The sequence below is a fragment of the Drosophila novamexicana genome, unplaced genomic scaffold (assembly GCF_003285875.2).
Source record: "Drosophila novamexicana strain 15010-1031.04,08,12 unplaced genomic scaffold, DnovRS2.1 tig00000108-arrow-pilon, whole genome shotgun sequence".
Classification (NCBI taxonomy): Eukaryota; Metazoa; Arthropoda; class Insecta; order Diptera; family Drosophilidae; genus Drosophila; species Drosophila novamexicana.
In genome coordinates, this window is record NW_020824772.1 from 183,656 (window position 1) to 207,362 (window position 23,707).

General features: G+C 40.1%; 2 protein-coding genes across 2 annotated transcripts in view; both read right to left on the bottom strand.

Moving 5' to 3' along the window:
• LOC115771891 (RYamide receptor) overlaps positions 1-23,707 on the bottom strand; it is a 43,968-nt gene that overhangs the window by 12,278 nt on the left and 7,983 nt on the right. The window lies entirely within an intron of this gene.
• Positions 1,163-2,067, bottom strand: LOC115771892 (serine, glycine and glutamine-rich protein). Its single transcript, XM_030717776.1, has 2 exons — positions 1,731-2,067; positions 1,163-1,674 (listed from the first exon to the last, which is right to left on the bottom strand). Exons 1-2 carry the CDS (start codon positions 2,065-2,067, stop codon positions 1,163-1,165), a joined length of 849 nt encoding a protein of 282 aa, XP_030573636.1.

A 23,707-nucleotide genomic window follows, 5' to 3' on the forward strand; every position in this document is an offset into this window, starting at 1 on the left:
CACACTTTGTTCTACAGCTGCGTGAAATCAAGTTTAAAGTCGCAAAGCATCTCCCAGCAGGCAATGCCTACTGCCCAGGCTTTGTTAAGGATTTCCATTCAGAACTGAACGCACGTTCTTATCGCCTGGCTGGCAGGGACGTCCTATACGACATCATTGACGTCAGTAATCCGCATGTGGAAGCAATGCGTGCCCAATAGGTAAATATTAGAGAGGCGCACTAACAATAAAAATGCAAGGGACGAGCACAAAAATCAATTTCTCGGGCGTGTACTTTTTGCTAATGGAAAAACGATGTATACACTCGCAAAATAATATAAGCCTAATTTAGTTGTAAATCTTGGATTCAAAATAAACGAAAAGATTTCTAAATATCAGTAGAAAATAATTTTTTTATTTTTGGTTCCAGGGTTTGCTGAAATTAGCCCTTGTGAGGCAAGGTTTGTAGAAAAGCAAAATACTCTTGATGGATTTTTTTTTGTAATTTTGTCACCGTTGTTTTTTTTTATTGTGCATAAAGTACTTAGATCTAATAATATAGTTAATGTATATTTATATTTATATGTATGTATTATGAATGGATTTATATCTCAACTTTCGCATTATCATCATCTATTAACTTCTCCTTCTTCTTATTTTTTTTTCTGATGCCCGGATGCCAAGTGAAGTTCCCTTCCCGGGGAACTCAGCACTTGTCATCTATTAGCTAATTGATTTTTTTTCATGTTTTTTTTTCTGGTTAGGCAAGTGAGAGGGAGAAAGGCAGACGAGATAGTGTGTGCGTGTGTATGTGAGTGAGACAGAGATAGAGAGAGAGTGAGAGAGAGAGAGAGAGAGAGAGAGATGGAAGTGGTGATATATCGAATGATGGTGTAGTTAGGATAGTCGGAAACATTTTTTTATATACAAAAGTGTTGGACGAAAGTAGCGTCCAGTTATGTGAGTCTGAGGCGAGAAAATCGTTTTGTGTCGAATTCGACTCTCCCGTCCAGAGTTTGAGTCAAGTCGCAGTTTGTGGTTTTGAGTGTGGGCGTGTCTTTTTTCGGGAATATTTGAGTGTTAGCGCGTCAAAGACAGGACTAGTCAGCAGCTTGAGCCGAGTGTGTGTCTGATTGTGGTTAGATCGAGGTGAGTGTTCATCTTGTTTTTGCGGGGATGCTGCTTAGTATGGGCCAGACTTGCCGGGTGGGCCGTAGTTGCTGGATGGCGCGGAGATACTACCGCTATCACCACCAATAAAACCCCCATCGCCGCCGCCAGTTGTGTAGCCGCTGCCAGTGTTGGTCTGAGTGAAGCCACCGGTGCCGCCGGAGATGCCGCCGCTTTCCTTTTGAGTCTTGTATTTGATGAAGTAGACCTCGGGCTTGGAGGGCTGCGTGGGAGCGGGCGTGGGAATGACAATATCCTGTTGATCCTCGGGCTTCTTGACCAGCACATAGACCAGGGTCTTCTCTTCGTTCTGGGGCTGCAGCGGGATGACTGGAGCCTGGTACGAGGGTGGAGATGGCGCCTTAATGAAGATGATCTTGTAGTGCTTCTGGGCCTGGCCCACTGGCAGATTGGGGCGCTGACGCACTTCCTCTTGCTCTGGTGGTGGCACATGCACATAAATGTGCTTTTGCACCAAAGTGGTGCCGCCGCCGCCACCACCGCCTCCGAAACCACCACCGATGCCTGCAAAATTATCCAAGATTAGCTGGGAAGTTAGTTAAGCTTGATGATTGACGCACCTCCGCCGAAACCACCGCCGGATCCGCCGCCGAATCCACCACCTGAGCCGCCGCCAAAGCCGCCTCCTGAGCCACCGCCGAAACCACCGCCGAAGCCGCCTCCTGAGCCACCACCGAAGCTGCCTCCTGATCCGCCACCGAAGCTGCCGCCACCTGAGCTGCCTCCGAAACCACCACCGGAGCCGCCACCAAATCCGCCACTGATGCCAATGCCGCCACCGCCGCCGCCGCTGCCACCGTGGGAGCCACCGCCGCCACCGGGACGATTATAGTTGTAGCCGGCTTCAGGGCGCGCCGCGGCCAGCGCCAGGCAGGACATTAAGATGAAGGTTTTCATGGCTGCTCAAACACGCGCTCTTTTAGATGGATGTATGTAAATGTATATTCACGGATTGGCACGCACACACTTGCACTGTCACAGTAATCCTAGGTCTGTGCCGTGTATCGGTGTGTGTTGGGAGTGTAGAGATGGGAAGAGATACGATTGTTAGGGATGCCAGGCCAAACTGTGTATGTATGGCTGAGTGTCTCACGTTTGTTGTTTTTCTCAGTTATCCTCGCTGCACTCTCGACTCTAGACTCGGACTCGGACTCGGTTCACCGATGTTTATTAGACCAAATCAAATGCTTCACTGACGAACCAATGCAGCCGCATCATCAATTTATACAAAAAATCCAAGCGGCATAGATGCCACAATCGCACAGAGCCCGTAACACAGTCGGCCAGCGGCACACACAGATACACACACACACACACACATGGGCAGAGGTTAGCGATCATGATGATGCGACTCTTGCGCATGTGTGGCCCAGGCCCGTAGCTAGCCAGCGAGCTGGCCAATAATATGCAGCCCCCTGCCTCACTCTCTTCTCGCTCTCTTTCTCTCTCGCTCGCTCTCTCTTTCTGTGTGTGAGTCTCTCAGAGTTTGCGGTGTAGGACGGGCAAGTGAAACCGAAATTACCGCACAATCAACTTATTACCGCACAGGCAAAGCCAGAGCTCCACGATTTCCCGCCTGTCGGATGTGGCGCAGACTGAGAGCTGCCTTTGCTACTGCGGCTCTCACTCTCCAGCTGATGAACCCAATGTCGTGCACTTTCGCTCTCGCTGGCAGCGAGACCAGCTCGCAGCTACCAATTCGCAGCTCCCATCTTCGAGCTGCCACAGTGCTTGGGACGCGCACTTGAGCTGTGGCAGGCCAAGCGTTCGGCTGCAGCTTTCCTCGGGGGCGACTCGCAATGAAAATGAAAACATGCGCTCACGATCGCATTTTGGAGCTGGGCGAAAAGTGAAAATCATAAGAAAATGCTTTGGAAAACTTAAAGTCTCAGCCTGAAACCGATTCAGTTGTTCAACAATGGCAATTTGAATAATTTCGTGCGCGTGTTGTGGGTTTTCCTACCATTCGAATTTGGGTTGCCATTGTGCGGCAATCTTTACTATACATTCACATACTTGTATGATAAATGAGAATATGTGCAGAATAATGTTTACAACAAGAGCAAGTGGTGTGTGTTTAAACTTAACTCATTGTGATACTTAGCGCGTACTACTCGCCAATATACAGTAGAAATTGACTAAGTGCAATTTGTCATAGGAAAAAATGGCAATTTGCACTTAAAAAACCCTTTTTTGAGTGTTGCTTGAAAATTTACCAATTTTTGAAATACTTGCGTACATTTTTGTAAACATATATTTCAAGAAATTTTATTTTCAATAACAATTTTTTTTTAAATACTTTTATGTATTGCCGGTTGTACGTTTTATTTAAATGTCAAACAGACTGAACTTTCTGTTCAATTTCTAAAATCAGAATATAAATATACGAAAAAATTATTTAATAGAATAAATCTGGACCTTAATTCAACGAACCGATGCTCTCTAACTCTTAAATGTTCACTATACCTTTTTTAATAAAAATATTTGTTAACAAATTAAATAAATTGTTTTATATAAGAGCAGTGACAGCTTGTTTATATATAAAAAAAGATTCCCAATGTTTATTTTGCGTTCACCAACTAACAATGGTCACTGTACATACATATACACTACAAGCATGTTATCACTAATCTTATATAAAATATTGGGTATTCATACCCAGCCAATGTCCACTGTACATAGTTTGCTCAAGTTATTTACAGATTCGGGACGCGTCTTTCAGATTTTAAGCACAGATAAAAACGCCAAAAACCCGAGTCCATAAAACAGTTGTGAAATGCAGCTAAGGGCCCGTCAACGACTTCTGCGAAAACTTTGAGTGAGGGCATTCAGCAGTCGTGCAACACTCGAAAACTTAACATTCTTATTTGTTAGCGCTGCTTTTTACAACTTTTATTTATAGTCTTATAGCTTTTATGATTTGGCGGACCTCACGCTTACCCATCGCAAATTAGCTTCTTGCGTAATTTGGCCATAAAAAAATTGAAGAAAAATAAAAAAAATTAAATAAACTAAAAATATTTGAAAAAAAAACATTTTGCAAATTGTCGCCGCGAATCGACATTAAATGCAATTTTATTGTGATTACTGATTGCTCTCCTTGTTGTTGTTGTTGCTGTTACCGATATTAAAACTGCGTTTTTCTTGATTTAAAACTTTGCCTTTTCTTGTTATTTTTCTGTTTGTTAATTGCATTGAGCACTTAACCGCATAACGAAATGGTCCAATCGATCGCTCGTTCGTTGAACTACGCCAAAAATTGGTAGAGAAAATTGTACAAAGTGCCCAAACGGTTTTTGTGAGTTCATTTTTTTTAATTAGTCGGCAATTTTCGGGTCAACCAATTCAATTGTTATTTTTTTATCAAAGCGATTCGTTGCGATTTTTAATTTTATTAAATGTTGTACAATGGCACGTTTTTTGCTGCCTTTGGCTTTGTGCAAAGGTTACAGGATAAGCCCCTCAGATATTGTTTTTTATGCGCATGTTTTGCATTTCAAAAAACAATCGAAGAGACTCTTTTACACTGTTCCATACTAAAAATATGATAACTCAATGGCATATCATACCTTACTGCAGGAGAGACAGCACAGAAGAGGTCTTCAGCTTGATTCTAGAGCTGTTTTCTAATTTAAGAGATATTCCTTTACAACAAGCTTAGCTTAACAAGAAGCAAATAAAAATGTAATCTTGTTTTATTTGAGATTCAATTTTCACTAAATATTTATGTTAATTTAAAATCAAACTTATCGCTTTGGGCGTCAAAGCCTAATTAATGGAATAACAATAAATGTTAAGGCTATGGCTAAAACAGATTGAGGACTATGTGCAATAATCGTCGAAATTAAATGCAATTACAATAAACTGTCACTGAAATTTCAATAGTTGTTAATGTCTGAAACGTTGCCCAACAACTGCATTTCCGGCCTTTTAGCCAAAATGCCGGCGATTTCACCTTGAAAATCGCTTGCGTAACCAGACTCCAGCCACAACTACATCCACATCCAGAGTCAGTCACGAGTAGCTCCTCTTGGCCAAAACGTATGCAAAAAAAGTAACCAAAAATTGTTTTTTGCTAACGAACATCGAGCTTCGAACATTGAGCGACTTTTCGACTCTTTGGCTTTAAGTGCTTTTATTGTACGACAATAAATTGTGCGAGTGCCGCACAGAAATGTGGGAAATACTCAAATCAATTGAATGCCAAACTCCTTTAAAGTCGAGTTAACCAAGAGATGCTGCAGCTGTGGCCATCGTCAGCTCCAATCGTAGAGCAACCAGCAACACCTCCAAATGAGCCGCCGTTGCATTCCGATTCCGATTGCCATTGAGATTTGCGCAGATTGCGGGTCCATCGAATTTACATTTACAATTTACATTCAAGTTCACAGACAACACCAAAATTATCTGAACATTTTATGAGCCTAAACGTTTCACGTTCAATTTCCGATTCGACAATCGACAAAAGCAGTTCATTGAGGAGCAACCGCTAGATAAATCTCACGCTTATTCAGTTGAAGAGACATTCAGAGCATTGTCTGACATTGACAGTTTCGGGGTTAGTCAGATCATTGAATTAAACTTATACAAATTTGGGCCTTGATGGAGAATTTAAGAGAAGTCACGGCATTGCAAACTTTAACAAATAAATATATAAATACTTTGGTATATATTCTTGGATTGCCTGCCAAATGCCTCCTATATTCTTCATATATAGAAGATTTTGCCAATCGGTGAAACACATAAATGATTAAAAAAGATATATTGGCTTTGTGCACATGTGTGTAAGCGGGCAGACAGGGGACTTTGTAAGTGTATAACCTACTCGATTTAGCCACGTCCGACGGTCTGTACGCCCTTCTGTCTGTTCTCGTCGATGTTAGAGAATATAAGAGCTAGGTACCTGAGAGTTGAAACATAGCTCGGAATTATGTTCATTTCAAATAATCGATAGCTTATCTCGTTACAATGTAATCGATCAAGATTGATGTCGATGCAATCCCTAGCTAGCAACACCAAATCTGGTGTTTAGTCTATCGAGTAGAAATCTAGATTACTTTTTGTATATTTTTTTGGTGGTATAGCTTTGGCCTTGGATATACATATAAAATCCTCTGTAGTATATATTTAAGTACTGAATAAACACCGAAGATAATCAAGATAGCATTTCCTAAAGAGTGAGGCTATGAAATAATGTGTTAAAAGTACTTAGTGTGTATAAGGTAAAATACCTTACCTACCTTGCCAAAAGACAAGTCCCAAAATTCTTAATTTATAAAAATACAAACTTTTATCAATGTCTGCTACATTGCCTTAGGGCAATATATACAGGACTCAACTAAAGACAATATTAGTGAAAAAATGTATCTTTAAATTAATTCTGCCTGGAATACCTTATACATATTTAAGGGCATAAAACTGCAGCTTGTTAAACGTTATTCAATAGTAAACACGCCAATTGTTCGAAACCATATTTAGAAATCCATTACTCCTGCTGCTTATATATATATTTATAGAATAATTTATAGAATAGTACTTCTGGGCTTTACTTTTAGTTCTTCACTCTGATTGCTACATTTCCTTAAGTTGTGTCAGTTTCATGGTAAGCGCTTATATTTTATGCAAACGTAGATGTAGTTTTATTGAGTATGCTTTAGTCATTTAACTTGGCCCCTGTTTATGGCCAGTCAATTAGCAGTTAACCGCAAAGGATTAAGCGCAGCACGCAAATTGTATAAGAAATGGGAGGAGAGGGGCATCCTTTGCTACCGAGGCAGCGCGATTGGGGGTGACTGCGCCGTTGACACTGAAAGATGAAGATTGCAGCGATTCACGCAACTAGCTGCGCGGTCGGTGGGTGCTGTGCATCGCTGGGGGCCAGTAGGAGGAAGTTGGAGCCAATGAAGACGCGGACGACGACGACGACGACAACAGTTGTTGCTTCCTGCATCTTTTTGTCGCTGCTGTGAGTGTGTGTTGGTGTGTGTGTATGTTGGTATGTGTATATTTGTGTGTGCATGTCTGATGAGGCAGTGGCATCTCCAGCAAGAGCAGCAGCTACGGCGCCACTTCCTGCTTGTTAGGCAAACACACAGCGACAACAGCGTGCAAATTTTTGAATTGTTGTAGACAATTTTTATTTCTTTTTTCTCCATTTATTTCAGTCAGTTTTGTTTTTTCTTGTTTGCTTAAAGCTTGGCTCTTGCACTGTTTCGCTTTTACATTTGACATTTTTGTGGCTGTGTTGCTGCCGCAGCATCTTTTGGCGATGCGCGCTGCTGCTCAACGAACGACAGATCGACATGCTGTATTCATAGACTTGTTATTTATTGCACTTGACAGCATGTTTGTTGTGTTCGAATGCTCGCCACTGCGCTGTAGTAGTTGCAGCGGCAACTTGTTGCCAACTCTTAAATGCTAATTAGTGTCAACGACTTTTTGCTGTGCTAGCCAAAAAAAAAAAAGAGTTCTATAACGTTTGACCATTTGGCAATTGCGACTTGAGATTGTCAAGAAATTAAAAGCTTACATGGTTCGATTTGAGGCCTTAACACTTATAGATTGCAGCTTAATTTAAATGCAACATTTAGTTGCTGTCAATTAAAAGTTGCAACCAGCCAAGTTTTAATCTGCCACTAAACCTTTGGCAAGCCGAAAGTTTAATTTTAATTTAAGATTTTATTTACCTTAGAGTTTTCCCAAGCTTAACTTGGGAACCTAAGAGCTAGATATGCTGTGCGTTTAACCCCACAGGAATCGATACCTTCAGTTACTTACGGACTACTCAAGTGCGTCTCAATTTACTGTAATATTTTTTATTAACTTTTCGCTCAGATTTGCAGTGTCACTAAGGTATTTATTTACAAAGTCTATTAAATAAAGTAACTTGATGCTAACGAATAGCATTTAAGACTATCCCTTTTTAGATTTAGAAAGCTTTTCGCGCACTTTTCTTTCTATTGAATTTCGCGTGCATTTTTCCTAATGGGAAACATTCCTGGAGCTGACTCGGCAGCCTCGTTAGCTGATACTTTTAGCTGCTGCTAGAGATGAGAGACTGTCCAGTTTTCTAAACACGATGTAAGAGGATTTATTAAATAAAATACTAGATAATTAAACAAGAGCTTAACAATTTGGCTTGGAATTTCATTTGTTATGCATTTAAATTTTATTAATTAAACTTCGATATTTTTTAGACTGCCGGCAGAAGAAAATTGAGTCATATTGCATTTACATTTTTAAGGAAGTATATTTTTCTTAAAATATTTTGTGTTTATAAGGTGAGATCTTCGTACGAAGTAACTTTTAAGTCAGTTCGGCTTTAAAGTATCGATTGCTATTAAAAAAAATATTGAAATAGTCATATAGAGTGTTAAGCAAATGGAATTCGATTATCTAATATTAATTTAGCCGCATAAATTAAGTCAGACCTACAACGAAACATCGTTTGACTTTCAAAAAATTAAATTTTTAAATTTTTAAACAAATTTGTGAAAAATGTTTAGCAAGTTTTTATCAAAATCAGGTGGATTTATAAATCAAACAATATTCGTTCTACTTTATGTCTATAAAGTTGTCTACTTTAAACTGCGATATATTTCGATATTCGGACTTATTTTAGCCTTTCTATAATCGTTATTTCTTAAGTAATTAAATCTAACAGTATCGGTTCCCTGGGTAATCAAGGAAAAAATAACTACTGCCATTACAGAGAGCTCTTACATAAATATACTAAAGAAAATATAGATGAACTCAAATCGAGCACGCACGAAACTAGACTTATTAATACATCGTATGAGGTAACGTGTTTTTTTCATTACAATTAAAATGAACACGAGAAGCGGCCAGCTCTAGCGACGCGAGCTGCAGTTGCTTTAACGTTTGGGTGGCTGTCGTCCTTTTAATTTAATTGCAAGGACGTGCCTCACATTTGATGCCGTCGCGTGGTTTCCCCACTCGACATGTGCAAATTGTGCATTAAGTTCGCATGACGTTGACATTTAGCAGCTGTTGTGCGGGCGGCCGGGTGGTCGGGTGGGCGGTGGAAGCGCTTTTAATGCCATTTGCATATTAATGATATCAATTGTGCGCAAGTATTTCAATTTGCCAAAAGGCCCGGAGTCTGTTTAGGATCTGGCCTAATTGTTGGGAGTGAACCTACAATTTCTTGGCGAAACATGTGGAGCCTCTTTGTTGGATTATTTATGATGCGGAAACAGTTCAGGTCTGGGCCTGAGTGCAGGTCGTGGCCGCGGCCATGAATGAGACGCAGCTGCTATGCATTTAACGCCAGACACTTTTTTATTTACTTTTCACCAAATTATTTTCTCTTGTCTCGACAACGGCAAAACGCACTTTGGCGCAAGTTTCTTTGAAGTAGAAAGTAAATATTTCATAGAAAAAATTGAGGAAGTCAAGAGTTGTGGGTTGAAAGTGCAACACGCTCGATAAGAGATTTGGCAGTCTGTAGCATGTGTGTAACATTTGCTGCATTGCAATGGTGGGAATATTAAAGCTAACACATGGCACAACAACAGGAATAGAGAGGTGGAAATTGTGCAGGATGGAGAGCAGGCAACCGGGTTGCTAGCGGAAACAAGTTTCAATGCTCCAAATCCAAAAGCGGGCGCAGAATGTGGGCCATGCGTTGTGTTGGGTTGTCGTCGGCAACGCTTCCAACTTCAATTAAGCGAATTACGAGCCAGTGCAGCGTGTCTGTCAAGGCAACACTAACAGCCACAACAACAATCACTGCAACTGACATAAACGCGGCCGCGTCTGTAAAACGAGCGAATTACTTGTTCGCGCACAACGCGTCGTATGCGTAATTTATTTTTTCTCCTATAAATGAAGCGCACAGCGAATGTTTAAAACGCGTCGTCCCTCATTTGCCTATCGACTGTGTGAAAAGCACAAAACAGAAAGAAAAAAAAAAACAAACTTAACGTGGCTAACAATTGTTGCCTGCTATTTTTGTTTTTATTTAAATCGTAAAAGTTGATGTAATGAACGCGTAAAGTCAACGACAACCGTCGCCGTCGCCGTCGCCGTCGCCGTCGCCGTCGCCTTCAAGCATTAAAGCACTGGAGCGAGTGTCGCCGGAGAAATGTTGCCAAATGAGCGGAAATGTCCAACCTAATGGCGGGCTAATTTAAAATGACAAAACCCATTAAAAATAAAAGAACACAGCGAAGGACATGCCAGGCCTTGGCTGTGTCTTAAACAGCGGCAGTATTTTTTATGCCCCCTGTAGAGGTTATCATAAATGTTGTGCGTCAGGCATTGGGCTGGGCACTTTCAACGTGAGCGTCATCAATTATATATATTCGTGTTGAGATACATAAGGTGTACATATTTATCTAGCAAACCGTGCGAGTGGGTCTTAAAGGGTTTCGTCATTTTGCAGAGTATTAGAAAAAGGGACTGGGCTATGATTGTTTACTTTGCCCAGAAACCTCTTTAATCCTTAAAATGTCCTTAATATTAACTTATTTTATATAATAATAGTAAATTATTATGTGAATTTTTTCTAGCAAAGCCATCAAATGATTTTTTTGTTGTTGTTCCTAACCTCTTCGAGTTTTGCTTTACAGATCAAGTAGCTCGAGAACATGTTTTGGACTAGGCGCATTTTGTTATATGTGAACATCCCGCAAACGGATCACTCATTAGTGGGCAGACGCAATTGTGTCTATCTATGACTTACCAGGATCCAAGTTTCATTAATCAATAACCAATTTGCATTTCATAACAATAATAAGCATATTAATATAAATAGAGAGTTTTTAAGCTTTTGCGCACAACAGCTGGCAATTCTTGCTGCCCTTATATAAATTGGAAAAGTCAGTCGCTGTTTAGTTTGCAGTCTCATAAAGTTTTCTGTTTGCTTTCAATCAGTGGCAACTGCAACTGAAGCTGTCGGATTTGCCACACCCCCACACACACCCCCGTCCTGGTTTCGCAGACGTTGCCGAGCTGCTCGGGTTTTCGTTTGTCAAAATTTTATTGCACTTAAAAGTGAATATTTATTTTTTTGTTGTTTTTATTGTTGTTTTTTTTTTTTCTTCTTTTTTGTCCATTGTCGTGCGATTCGTGCTGCAGTTGGTTGGCTTTAGCGTAGCCGTTGGGAATTTTAAATATGTATGTTTCACAGCTGCTGCTTTGGCACTCAATCGAAGCGAGTCAACTTGGCATCCGCCCCCCTTGGAAGTGCCGCCCCCTTTTTGATACACGGCTCAAATCTGCGAACAGCAGTGAATAATAAAAGTCGAATCCGAAGTGAAATCGCGGAATTGGATTTATGTATATGTATATATATGTATATAGAGTCTGGGCAGTCGTATAATTTATATTTACTGTGGGAATGCAAGAGATGATGAGCGTAGCTAAACTCCATGGGATCGCGGTCACAAAGAGGTGTTGCCATGGATCAAAGGTGAAAATGTCAAATGGAATATTAAGCACAGAGCATGCCTCAGCCCAGATCTAAGTTGGTTTAATGCTTCGATTATTTATTTACTAAAATAAACTTTTATAAAATTCATCTTATACCCTTGCAGAACGTATTATAATATGTGATGCATAGAAGGAAACATCTTTGATCAGTATCAACAGCTGACTCGATATAGCCTTATGTCTCTGTGTATGTAAACTAGTCTCTCGGCTGTAATATCTTAATAAAATCTTTTTTCCACTTTTCTATTGCAGACAGTATGTACTTCAGAAGCGTCCGGATCGGACCACTATATCATAAAAATGATCCTATCCAGCTCTATAGGAAGCATCGCTCGAAAAATGGGACATAGATCGAATTTTGTTTTGATTTAAAGGATAGCACACACCACTGACATATTTGTAAGCTGCTAAGACATATGTCAAAAAGGGTATTTTAAGTTCGGCGTGCCAAAACTAGAATCGTTTTTTGGAAATTGTAGTTTTAATCATTTTGCAAAGCAGGTCGCGCTCAACACTCGCATAACTGTGGTATTATTTTCCCATTTCCTGGGCTCATTTCTTTGAAATTATCTGGTAATTTTTGAGGTGTTTCGACGCTTGCACGTGCCCAAACACAGGCGGACAACAACAACAACAATGGCTGCAAACATTAACAAAAAATCGACAGCATTTGCATATCTGACGAAACAACTTGTCAAGACAACATCAAGCGCCAGTCCAAGCCCCCCACACACATACACACACCCCTTCTGGCTGCGCCGCCCTCTCCCCCCTCTTTCAGCTTTGTGCCCGCATCCCTGGGCCATTCGCCGCTTTTGTGAATATTTCGTGCAATTTGAAGAACTGGCAACTGATGAGGAAGAAGAAGCAGCGGCAGCAGATAATGCAAATGGTCATTAGACACAAAGCAAACGCTGTCGCTGGCCCACTCGCTGCAGCACTGACTGTCAGACTGACTAACTGACTAACTGACTGACTGACTGGCTGACTAACTGACTGGCTGGCTGACTGAGCCCCCCGTTCATTGTCCGGCTATTGTGTAATCGTGTCTGTTTGTTGGGGCTAGAAGAAACCACAATTATTTACATAAATTGCGCGTGGCTTAAAGACCTCTTACTTTTTGCCATACTAGGCAACGCCAATTTGTATCTGTATCTGTGCGTTTGTATCTTTTATCGGCAGTGCGTGTGTGCGTGAGTTGCCTTGACATCCGCTCGAGTGATCGGCCCATAAATGACATGACAGTCAACCCCTGGCCCATGGCAGCTCTCATTTGTAGTAAAGCTAACTGTTTAATTTATATTAGCTCCGGCTTTTGAGCCTCTTTTCATGCTGACGTAAATGTCCTTTTTAATTTCGCCACACAGAAACTTCATTTGGACTTAAGGAGCTTGTAATTGAATTTATCCAACAGAAGTACTTCCGTTTCGGCAATAGAAACAAAATGAAATTGAGTGCACTTCAGTTATATATAAATGTCAGACCTTCTGCTTGATAGTTGACAGGGGCAAAGATTCAAAAATTTCGTTGGAATTTAAATTAAAGACCAAGTTAATAAATAATTGTAATTGCGAAATTGTTTCGCTTTTTCACTTTTGTTTGCTTTTTGTTCAAGTTTTACAAGTCCTGCGAAACGAAATTATAATTTGCATATAATTTTAACACTTGGGCTCAAAATATCTGCCCGAACAGCCGGCTGGCCAAACAACGGTCAAAAACTTGAGGTCAGAAGATTGATTAAGCATAAAAAGGGCTCATAAGAGCCAATCGAATGGAAAGCTGGCCAGCTGGCGTCCAAGGCCATGTAGGATTCGCACAAAAGTTATAAAAAAACAAGAAAAAAAAACAAAAGAACAACAAAAGTGATTTTGTGAGGTGCCCGAATAGGAGATACCCTGTAGCCAGCGCAGAATAGCATCCGTATATTTGCATATATGCTGTGCTTCTTCTTTGAGAAATTAATTCTAGAATTACGTAGGCTTTGTCCGATTATCATGAAGTATAGGTCTTAAATATGGTATCAAAACTTGTGTAAATACAAAAAAACAGGCATTTTGCCATAAAAAGTGAAACATTTGTGAGCTGTGTATGCTTTAAAAACTCCTAAAAAGTTTACTTGGACTCTGTGGTTTTTCAACTCTTCGACAAATGCTTCAAAAACAATAATCCATATTTATTGAAAGTAATCGATAAGAAAACTTGGAACTGTGGAGACTTAGAAACTTTTTAGCTCTTGAGTTCTTAGAGATCGGCTGGCGTTAACTGATGAATACATAAACGAACCTGGCCAGATTTAATTACATACACGATATCATGCCCTGTTTCACCCGTTTTCAAAACTGTTTAGGGTATTAAAACATGCGAAAATAAGAAACTTATTCAAATCAATTAGGGTCAACAGCAGTAAAACGGAAAGTCAAAGAATGCCCCACGAATGACACTTCGTAAATTGATACCCAGGCTGAGCTACAGGCTGTGGTTAACCTGTGGTCAACCTGTGGTTACATAAGCTTTTGCAGAATGCAAATAAAAGCTGATACAAAGATATATGTGTAAAGCCGCGCGCGATAATCAATGCGATTTATGGCGTCATGGCAAAAAACGCGTGGCAAACGCGCTAAAAGGATGCACAGGCGGGATTGCCCGCAACCCGGTTGCGTTCCTCCTACCCCCACAACCCGCTGCTCCCGCACAAACGATGATTAGGTAAGCGCAAATTGAGCCAAAAGATAAATGGCCATTCGACGGGCAGAGATTGAGATTCCCAGCGTTGTCGAACGGGCTAAGAAACTTTCGCTTTTTATTTTTGGCTGCACTCACGCAGAGAAGATGTTGCGGTTGTGGCTGCCACAAACAGCCCCGATCCCCTCGTCCCACTTCCAATAGCTTTTGCAGTTGTCCAAGATTAATTTAAATGTTCGGCGCAGGATCCGCTGTCAGCCAAATGACAAGCAAATGAGCTGTGACTCTGCTTTGACAGCCGTCTGCGATTTATGCTGTTGTCTGGGCCAAAACACTTGGTCATGCCTGTCGATTGGGATGCATCTGGCATGAAAATGTTATTGCCAAAGTTTGCTTTATACTCACTCTAAGAGTGAAAAGAGTATATTGGTTTTCTGTAATGCTTGTCCGTACACTCAGCAGCCTGAAATGCCTATTAAGCCATTTTATTTGTTTTAAACCAGAAATATCTCTTAGGAAAATATTCTAGTAAATAAGTTTCAAAACAGAAAACGTAATTTTGATATTTGTATATTTGATATTGATATTTGTGATTTATTCTCTTGCATATTCCGTCCAGGCAAACTGTCACGCCCATTAGGAAACGTTCAAGCCCCAAATTTCTCTAAGTTCCGAAATGTTTCAAGCTTGAATCACATTTTTATGAACCCGATCAGCCTCCAAAAATCTGTATGGAATGAAGACTTCCGATGAACTATCCTAAACAAGCTGTTGCAAGCTGTCGTTGGACTGTGAACGAGTATTGCGCAGTAGGTTACACCCGACTGCAGCATTCTTGCTCGTTTATTTTTACTGCTGCAACTTGGTACTGCATAAAATGCTTTTTAAGTGCCGCAACAGGACCTGTGACAAGAGCAGCAGGTGAAAAGCGACGCTTGATTTGATTTTTTTGCAGCTCATTTTGTATGCAAAAATCACATTGTTGAAGCAGTTGTTGTTGTTGCTGTAGTGTTTGTTGTTTTGTTTGTTGCTGCTGCTGTTGTCATCGTTTGGCCAACAGCAACTGCTTCAATTGGCAGCGTAAATATTAATGAGCGAACGTGTTTGAGTTGCAGTCAGTGCTGTTGGCACGACTGAACGAGGTAGCGAGGCTCGCATATGGATTTGTGTATATAAATTATGGGGTGATAATTATGTCTTAACGAAACGACTTCATTGAGTGCCGGAAAAGCACTGTTTCAATTGACCTGGGCCCCAAAGGGAAAACTCTCGAGTCATGCTGCTGCGCCGTTAGATTATATGACATTACAGCTGTGGTAACAACTCTGTGGCAAGGTCGCGCAACTTGTCTGCCAAACGGTTGGCTGCATTCGTGAAAACTTTAAACAAATTTTTGCCAGTTTCTATTATTTTTATATTTTTTGTTTTAACATAAACCATGCTTAGTTATTGATAGCTGTGGTTACGCCTCCGTCACCCTCGCCGACGCCGCACGCACCTGACATACGGCTTGATTGGAGGCATTTGCAATGGATTATGAAAATTGTGTGCATGCCGCACAAAAGGTCACTAGTTAAACTGGTTTGCTATCGTACATTTGGCAGCAGCTTGCAATAGTTGGCCCGCTTCCCCCTGACCGACCCCTATCCCACTGTCTGACTCTCCCTCTTGGCCGCACATAAAACTAAAACAGCAACCGCAAGTGGTTGCCTTAACTAGCCGATCGGCCAGCACCAACACACTTAACCTTGTAGGCCTTGCCACAGTTGCGAATGCAACGCAAACCACACAACAACAGCAACAACTACTATAACTGCAACTACTGAGACTGAGTCTGGCCAAGGCGAAGGAAGTCAACGAAAGGCACTTGGCGCTTGGCGTTTGGCTCTTAACCTTTCAACAGGCGCCTACATAACATGCCAGGAAATGCACAAATCAAGCACAAGGCCCAAGGCAAAACCAATTCGAAGCACATTCAACTGCCCGGACAGTACGTTAGATGCTTTTCTTTTGCCACAAAAAAAAATTTTTTCAGAGCAAACGAATTAGCATCTGTATAATATATCTGTAAAATGTATCTGTAAATATGTATATCTGAATAATATGCATAAATGCTTTTCTTTTAAGCTGAAACATGAATGTATCTTAAAGTTATTTAATCAAAGAAGGCTTTACAAGAATACTCAATTTAGGTTTATAAATAAATAATATGGCAAAATCTTTCTATATGTTGGGTATACAGCTACAATTAAAAGATACGCGATAGAAAGATAGATTCAGATGCAGACATTCGAAATGTTAAATTTAGAGTCGACAACAATAATATATAAATATTTTTAAGATATATTAATTTTTGAGATGCAGTTAAAGTGTAATGAAATGAGTTTATATGTATTTCTGTTACAAAAAGGAGTGCCTAATACAACCAATAGATACAAGTATCTTTAAGATACTTATAAGCAGCAAACTGCCCGCACTGGCTTTGCCGTGGATGTCTCATGCATAGAATGTATTTCAGCTGCGCTTTTGAAAATGTAACCGAATTTCCCCATTAAATAAAGAGGCCAAACAAAGCCATTGTCGTCGACGTTACGCAATTTTAGTGGCAGCATAATTGCTTTGCAGTCGCACACAAGATGTATCCCATGGATGCAAACGGACGACGCGCTGCAGCGTGCAGCTTATGCAAGTTGACTTATGGCCAGGGATCCGTTTATTTTCGCACAATTACGCTAAATGTTCAGTTTGTCGATGTACTTAGGGATCCTGCTCTAATTGCCGCCACGAACGCAGCGCCCGGCTTGGGTCATGCGTGGCCAACGGCTCCATCTGTGCCAGCTGTTAATTGCAACTCATGCTGCCACGGCAGCAACACCTTTAATCAGGCGTGCAATTCATTACAGCTATTGCTCACGTTTTAATTAAACCGACGACTGCCGGCGACTGCGTTTCGCATCTCATGAAAACAAGTGTTTGTCCAACTGCGTGTGGAAAACGCAGAACTTTTATTTACCTGCGAATAAATTACTTGTTTGCAGCGTTTCCTTGAAATTTAAATTAAATATATGCATTGCTTATTTACAGTTCATTTCTTGGGTTGACCTTATGAAAGCAGTCCAGTTCATAAATGCTGGAAATATTCCAAAATATCAGAGTTTTTAGTTCTGATTCGTTGAACGAAGGTTAGGTTAGTTAAGAGAATTCCAATTTTGTGTATGATAAGCCATAAATTAAATCCAAATAAGCCATTTCCTTAACCAAACCAATTATTTTAATCCAAAAAACACTTGATCAAAAATGTTATATTGAAAATTACAAGAATTTTGACGATTTGGAAAGCCAGTGAACCATGATTTAACTTGAAACCATTTGCATTCATTCTGTAAACCAAATTATATGTAGACCAACGCAATGCCTGATTCTATCAATAAATAAAAAAACGTTTCTGTAGTTTTCAATTTTGTGCATTTCCAGCGGCTTGACCTTTCGCAATGAGAAAAAGTGTTTTTCTAAGTAAGTACCATAAATGCTTGTTTAAAATAAAAACTGCAGGTTTGAATCGTTTGGCTTGCCCACTCCCCTTATTAACCCAATGTTACTATTGCTATTGCCAAACAGTTGGCCATTATTGCCGGCAGTCCAGTAGATATACAACTTGGAAGCGAGGTCATTTTAATAGCTCCAATAAAACGTGCCGGCAATAATGGTAGCAGAGAAAACTATCTGAGAATGCAAGTTCCTGTGGCACTGGCGATTAAAGGCAAGTGGCACCTCTTGAGGCATACAGCGCAGCATTTCGATGCCAACCACACGCTCTGTGAAAGAAAGGTAAAAGGCATTCAAAAGGGCAATGATAGCACAATATTATTTCCGTCTGGAGAGCCACTAGCGAACCGACAGACAGACCGGTAAAATGGGACAATGGAACGTGCGCGCTGTTGTTGAAGAAAGTGCCAACTGAAGCGCCACTGGGAGAGCAATATTTATAATTTTATTATTTTTATACCCTGAGCCCATTGTAAATGGCTAACTTGGGTTTATCCCTTATACCAAGGATAAGGAGACTTTTCCAACTCAATAAGGACTATATATAAATAATTCCTGCCGAGTCGAGCTCTAAAATCATTAGTGCATAAGCTAAAGTTTGTTTTAAATCATAGCATAAGAATCGATATCAATTCGTTTTTTTTTTAAATATATTGTAGAGCTATTCACCCTTCAAATTTCGACATTATAACTCCTGGCTTTGGTATTTATACACACTCGAATTGTTTAATGATCGGATAACAAAAACCAAATTTATTCCAGAACGCATTGTCGATATTGAGGACTTAAAGAAAGAAGAATCATAGTCGCAGCATAAACTGCTCCGCGTGAGTCGTGCGTGATTATACAAAGAAAAATTGAGCATGGGTTCTAGTCGGGTATACCCGACGTGTTGCTGTTACATTGAGTTGAAAATAACGTGACGGCAGCACAGGTAATTCCAATTGCAATTCCTCTTCAGGCTTCAGCTCCACTACCCTCGAATAGAGTTCACTTTGAGCTGCCACAAATCCCAGTACCACACGGCACAAACTGACTTTGCAGCCATTAGAGCCACAAATCATTTTGCAGCGATGCGACTTTTTGGCTAGGATAGAGCTGCAGTTGGAGGTCTGCATTTGCCGCTGGCCAAAGGGATGGGCGACGTAATATAGCTGTGTGGGGAATTGGTGTAAGTATGTGTAAGTGTGTGTGTGTGCGTGCTTGTGTGTGTTTGTGTGGGATTAAGTAGAGCTAACTAAAACAAAAACTCAAAACATTAAGTGTGTTTTTGTGTATGTGTGTGCCTTTAATAGTATTACGACACATTGCAGCTCAAGATTTATGCCGCAATTACCGCAAGTGTAAACTAATTACGGCTTTCAAGTGGTTGCCGCTATAATAATGCTCACAGAAAACAACAACAAAAGCAAAAAACAAAATAAATTCAAGTGAGCGTTAACTAAAAACCAATCTTGCGGATGATGCAACATGCTTAAAATCAACTCCCGAAAATGTCTGCAGCATGTCTTATTATTTGGGGCCATAATTTATGTAATAATAATAACATTTTCATTGGTTTGGTTCGAGTTCTTGCATATTGGTTTGTTTGCTCAAGCTCAAATATACATTTATGTTCTCGTTCTCATATAATCGACTTTAAAGGAAATTCTACTGAGCCGCTTTTGTTTATTAACTATGATTTATCTTGTGCTTAGATTACTTTGAATATTGTTAATGAGTAAATATTATTTTTAATCAAATCCTTTTTCCCACATAAGATTCGTTTCAGGTTCAGCTTCGACTGATTTGCTTAGTTATTAGCTGATTCCCCGCCTTTATTTAGATTTATAGTTTTTTAATAATTTATATTCAAACTATTCCGCCTGCATCTTAAGACTTAACGACATTTATATTTTACGCCTCAATTGTAGCCAGCTATAAAATGTATTCAATATATGCAACATATATATGCAAAACTATGTATGAAGTTTTTTAGAACAAACAAGCTATAAGTAAAGCTTAAATTTCCATTATTAAAATTCTGGCCCCTTATACACAGAAATCTGCACTCTAGGGAATCTATTGAAAGTTTGGCATGTTGGAGGGCGGGGGGAGGTAGGTAAAGCACGCTTGAGTTGCGCCCACCTTTTGGACTTCTCTCAATTTAAAATGTACATCGATTCGGTAGCCTTTTGTTCATTTCATGGTGTTGTAAACATTTTAATTACAACAACTTTGACCCAACGGAGCGCTCTCTACCATCAATGTTATTTTTTTTCACTCGCACTTTTTCATTGTTTCCTGGCTTTTTCGAACGCCTCGTAAAAAACCGGGTTAATGCGGCGCAAACTGTTGCCGCCATTTAAGCTATGTATAGAGCCTAAAGTTCGGGATTAAATCGCGAAAAAAACATTTATGTTTGGTTTTTGCTTTTGCTGTTCACAAACCGCAAAAATGATCAACTTCTGAGCTCAGTTTTAATAAGTTTTCTGTTTATGTTGCCTCCTCAATTATAAGTACTCTATTTAATTGGATTTCAACTATTATAAATTGTGTAAGTAAAAAGTCATTGGAGGTAAATACATTTCAGGCTAAACCATGATTATTGCAATTTATTGACCACAATACTCAAAGCTGTAATACTGATGATGTTAGGGCTCATAGGTATTTCATGAAGACAAACATACTTTGGCAAATACAACGCGCTCTGCCTGTTGCTGTAAGAAACCAGACTCGAGCGAAGGCATGTCAGAATTGAAACCTATTTAATTATTAATTTTTACTGTTGCTCACAAGCACAAGTATTTAAATTAAATGGCAGAAAATCCTTAATCTAATTATAAGAAAAAAGTAGAGTCATCTTCCTCAAACCGAATATTGATTCCCCTTTTGCCTAAGGTTTTGCAGATAACTAAAATGAATGCGCTACACATTACGTATACATATGGTAGTATTTGCATCAATTTCATAAGATCTAGCTGAAAGATTGAGCCGGACAACGCCGGCTATGTTCAGATAGTATGAATATGAAATACTGACTAGTTGCTGTCCCCGCTAGCCATTGAAATTGTGCTGCTGTTAATGTAATGAGAAGATGTGCAAAGTGTTTGCCATGACGATCGCACAGACTTGTAGCTGAGCGGTTTTTTTTAGTGCGTCACTGACCCGAATTTGGCGGAGCTACAATCCAAAAAGTTCAGCTGCTAGTCCAAAGCCTTTCACTTTTCGCTGTAGAATAAACTTGTTCGGGCGTCCAAACAAACAGTCAAGATGTTTCTTTATGTAATACAAACAACAACAACAACCGCGGCACCAGCAGCAGCAGCAAGAACAACAACAACAACATCAGCAGCAGCAGCAGCAACAATGAGCAGATGTAACAACAAATGCACCGACAGCTGTCTGCCAAATGCAGCTACCAAAGTCGCCCCTGTCGGCTCAGTCAGCTCTCAGGAGCTGCTTCTGCTTCTTTATTGGAATGGTGCCAAGTCATGCTGATGGGCTTAAAGTGAAATTATATATCGGGTATATAAAAGAAGTTTTTACGTATGTATACGCGTATTTGCAGAGTAACTTATGACAGCTGTTGCTTGATTTACTGCAGCCACTGTTTAATTTACGGCCATTAATTGACTAATTTATGGGCCAATAGGCCATGCAAAAGCTCACATTTCATGTTTTATTTAGCTAGTCATTGAAAAAGGTTAAGCCATGACAAAAAAAGAAAACCAACCAACTCAAATATCAACAGCAATTTAATTATTTCATAATGGTAGCATTAATTTATTTACAGAATTTATGCTTCTAAGTCACCATTTAATAACACAAATGGCCAGAAATTAATTTGTTTAGTTGGGGCTAACCATAATAAATGCGCAGGAAGCAGAAGAAGCTATTAAAATGACTGAAACGAACATTGGGTTTGGCTATTTAATGAAGATAGGGGGAAACTAGCTTAGAAAACTTCTAAATTCACCTGATTATTAACAAATAAACTACTTATGAGAATATTTTTTCTTTCTTTTTTCTGGAGTATTAGATAAACATATTTGTAAAGCTCTATCATATACCTTTTTTAACTTCTTAGGGGTAAACGACTTACGAATACCCTTTGGTATCCTAAGTTCAGGCGACTAATCGGTTAATCAATGCTCGTTCTTTTGTTTATCATGTTTATCAGAGCTAGATGACCTTACAGATAATGTATAGGTTTAAGGAATCGTGTATGTATCTGACAGGTTTTCTTTCTCTTTCTAATAAGACTTATTTTTTTCAGATGTTTAATTAGTCAAAAATAGAATATTAAGTATCCAGAGTGTAAAATAGATAAATAGTAAATGGAAAGTAATCTATTAACTCTCTTCACCAGAACTAGATGGCTTTGCATGTAATTTTGTTAATATTAATCGAATATGTTTTTAAGGATTTGAGTATTAAAAAGAAAACAGACATCCAAAGAAAGCGAGCTGTCGATTAATCGAAGCGGGTTTCTCGTCCCGATGCCTCTGCCCAGCTTTGTAAGCGCACTTTAAAGACCTCAAACTGGTTTCAATATTTAAAGCTAGGCAAACCTGACTTATTTTATATACATAATATACAGATATATATGCATATGCACGTGCTGATGTATGTCACTGCAATATCCTCTGCAAAAAATAACTTATCCCATCTCACAGTTTGTCACGTAGCCCTTGGGCGATGCTTTGAAAGCGGATGTTTTCAATGGATTTTGCAATAATGCACAGAAATGTTGCTCAAGTCACTTTTGCATTGATATATTTGCAGACATTATTTAGGAGACGAATTCCAGTTATGAAATGTTGTAGCAACATTTTTGACAACGAGACAAATTTCAATTGCATTTGACTCGAACAAATTGCAACGAAATGAATCAGTCAAAAGCCAAGTGCAGCTCTGAGGACTCTGGAATGCGCAAAACTTGAGCCGCGAGAATGAACAGCAGCCAGCAGAAAGATACAAATGAAAGCAAATGTGTATGTGTGTGTGTATCTGTGTGTGTGGACGCTTTGTGTGAAGAGGGGAACAGCTAATTGCAGTCTGTGTAACTGTTGTCTGTAGTCAGCCGCTTCGCGGCAGTGATATCTTTTAATTTGCCACAAAACGCACAAAATGTGCAAGCCATGTTGTTGTGATACTGTGTGTGTATGTGTGCGTGTGTGTGAGTGGGTGTGTGGGTGTATGTGTGTGTGTGTGTGTGAGTGGGTGTGGATGTGGGCAGTCAACAGCCAAGCAGCTGTAGCCCTGGCCAAGCCTGGGAATCCTCTCACTTTTATTCCCATGCACATTGCCATTGTTTGCGTGTGTGTGTCTGTGTGTGTGTATTTGTGAGTATGTTGGCTTGTGTGTGTGTGCAGCGATGATGAAGATGATGCGACTTGGGAGTGCAACAGTGACTCAAGCTGCCGTTGGCCCAGCCCCTGCTGTATGCCCCGCCACAGCCGGGCTGCCCGGCAGGCTGGATATGACACAGATTACGTAATGCGAAATTAACATTTTAACACAATTCAAGAGACGAGGTTGCAACTGCAGCAGAAGAAAGAAATTGCAGCGAAGAGACAACAGCAGCAGCACCAGCAGCAGCAAACAAAGAGGGAAAGAGTGAGTTAGAGAGAGAAAACGATACATGAAATGAGCCCGTTGCCGCCTCGGTTTGGGCATTTGGCCATGTCTGGCTGATCATCAGTCTTTGTTGTGGCGTGGTCAGCAGACACCTAGGATCAGGCACACACAGACTGGCCAATACACATACACACTTGCACACACAGACAAACTGAGTAGCCGGTTGCGCCTCTTGCAGCCAATTATGCAATTAAAGATTTACATGCGAACAAGTAGCAATTTCAGCCAAATG